This window comes from Austrofundulus limnaeus, unplaced genomic scaffold (assembly GCF_001266775.1).
Source record: "Austrofundulus limnaeus strain Quisiro unplaced genomic scaffold, Austrofundulus_limnaeus-1.0 Scaffold465, whole genome shotgun sequence".
NCBI lineage: Eukaryota > Metazoa > Chordata > Actinopteri > Cyprinodontiformes > Rivulidae > Austrofundulus > Austrofundulus limnaeus.
Window position 1 is genome coordinate 72,503 of NW_013952867.1, and position 1,159 is coordinate 73,661.

General features: G+C 49.0%; 1 protein-coding gene across 1 annotated transcript in view; it reads left to right on the top strand.

Moving 5' to 3' along the window:
• Positions 1 to 1,153, top strand: part of LOC106529786 (tyrosine-protein kinase SRK2) — a 20,141-nt gene extending 18,988 nt beyond the window's left edge. The window contains exons 7-8 of the mRNA XM_014025290.1: positions 309 to 474; positions 551 to 1,153. Coding sequence (XP_013880744.1) covers positions 309 to 474; positions 551 to 732 — 348 coding nt within the window. The 3' untranslated portion in view covers positions 733 to 1,153. The remainder of the gene's footprint in view (positions 1 to 308; positions 475 to 550) is intronic.
• The last annotated feature ends 6 nt before the right edge of the window (positions 1,154 to 1,159 follow it).

The following is a 1,159-nucleotide window of genomic DNA, read 5'->3' on the forward strand; positions in this document are numbered from 1 at the left end:
ACTGGAGACCATCTGCCTCGACCGGCTGGTTGGAGGACAGGAAAGAGACACAGACAAACACAGAAGAACTGGTCCAGGACTGGTCCAACTGTATTTTCTTTTGGAAGAGGGACAAAGAAAACACGTTATTGACAGAAATAATCACAACAATAAATCTATTTCCGCCTCTTCTTTTAAGGGCTCACTGGTTATCCAGCCGTCACAGTGTGAGGGGTGGGTGGGGGACAGTGCCAAACTGTTCAACCTAAACATGACAGCAGCACTGAGACAGTTAAAAACCTTTCGGGTGTTTTTTCCTTTGTTTCCAGAGAGAAGATGAAAACGTGTACGTGGCCAGACAAGGAGGTAAGTTTCCTGTGAAGTGGACCGCTCCAGAGACCGTTACCAGCAACAAGTTCACCATCAAATCTGATGTCTGGTCCTTTGGAGTTCTGCTGTACGAGATGATGACGTTTGGTCAGGTGCCTTATCCAGGTGAGACCAGGACCCTTCACTGTGGTTGACCTGTCTCCTGTTAGACCAGGACTCATGTCCTCTGTGACTCCTCCAGATATGACCAACCTGCAGGCGGTCCAGTGGGTCATGAAGGGCAACAGGCTGCCGTGTCCCCCCAACTGCCCCCCAGCCATGTACAGCATCATGATGGAGTGTTGGAAGAAAGAAGAACAGGACCGACCCACATTTGAGTCGCTGCAGTGGAAACTGGAGGATTTATTTGACTTCCCACAGTGACTCTGACAGGTCCGAACAAAAACTGTTTCCTGTCAAAGTCACTCCAGATTCTGAATTTAACTTCTGATCTAKTGGAGGAACATTTAACTAACAGAGAACCTTTACTTCTACCCATCGTCATGAGAACTGCTCCACTGGACTGGAAGAGACACGAGTTTTAGTTGGTTTCCTTCAAACTGAAGAAACCAGTTCYACCAGTTCTTCCACACCTTCTCTCCACAGAAAGCATAGTTCAGCTCTCCTGAGAGAAGCTGCCATGTCCAACAGTCACAAAGCTGCTTGCTGGTCCCCAGTCTCTAGGTCTACAGAGACCACCAGAGGCTGAGATGACTGTCTTCAGCCCAGCAACCTCTGGACAGARGTACCAGAACCAGAACCTTTGTCCATGGTGGCTCCCTGCCAGAGGCGACTGCTCTAAGACTGCAAG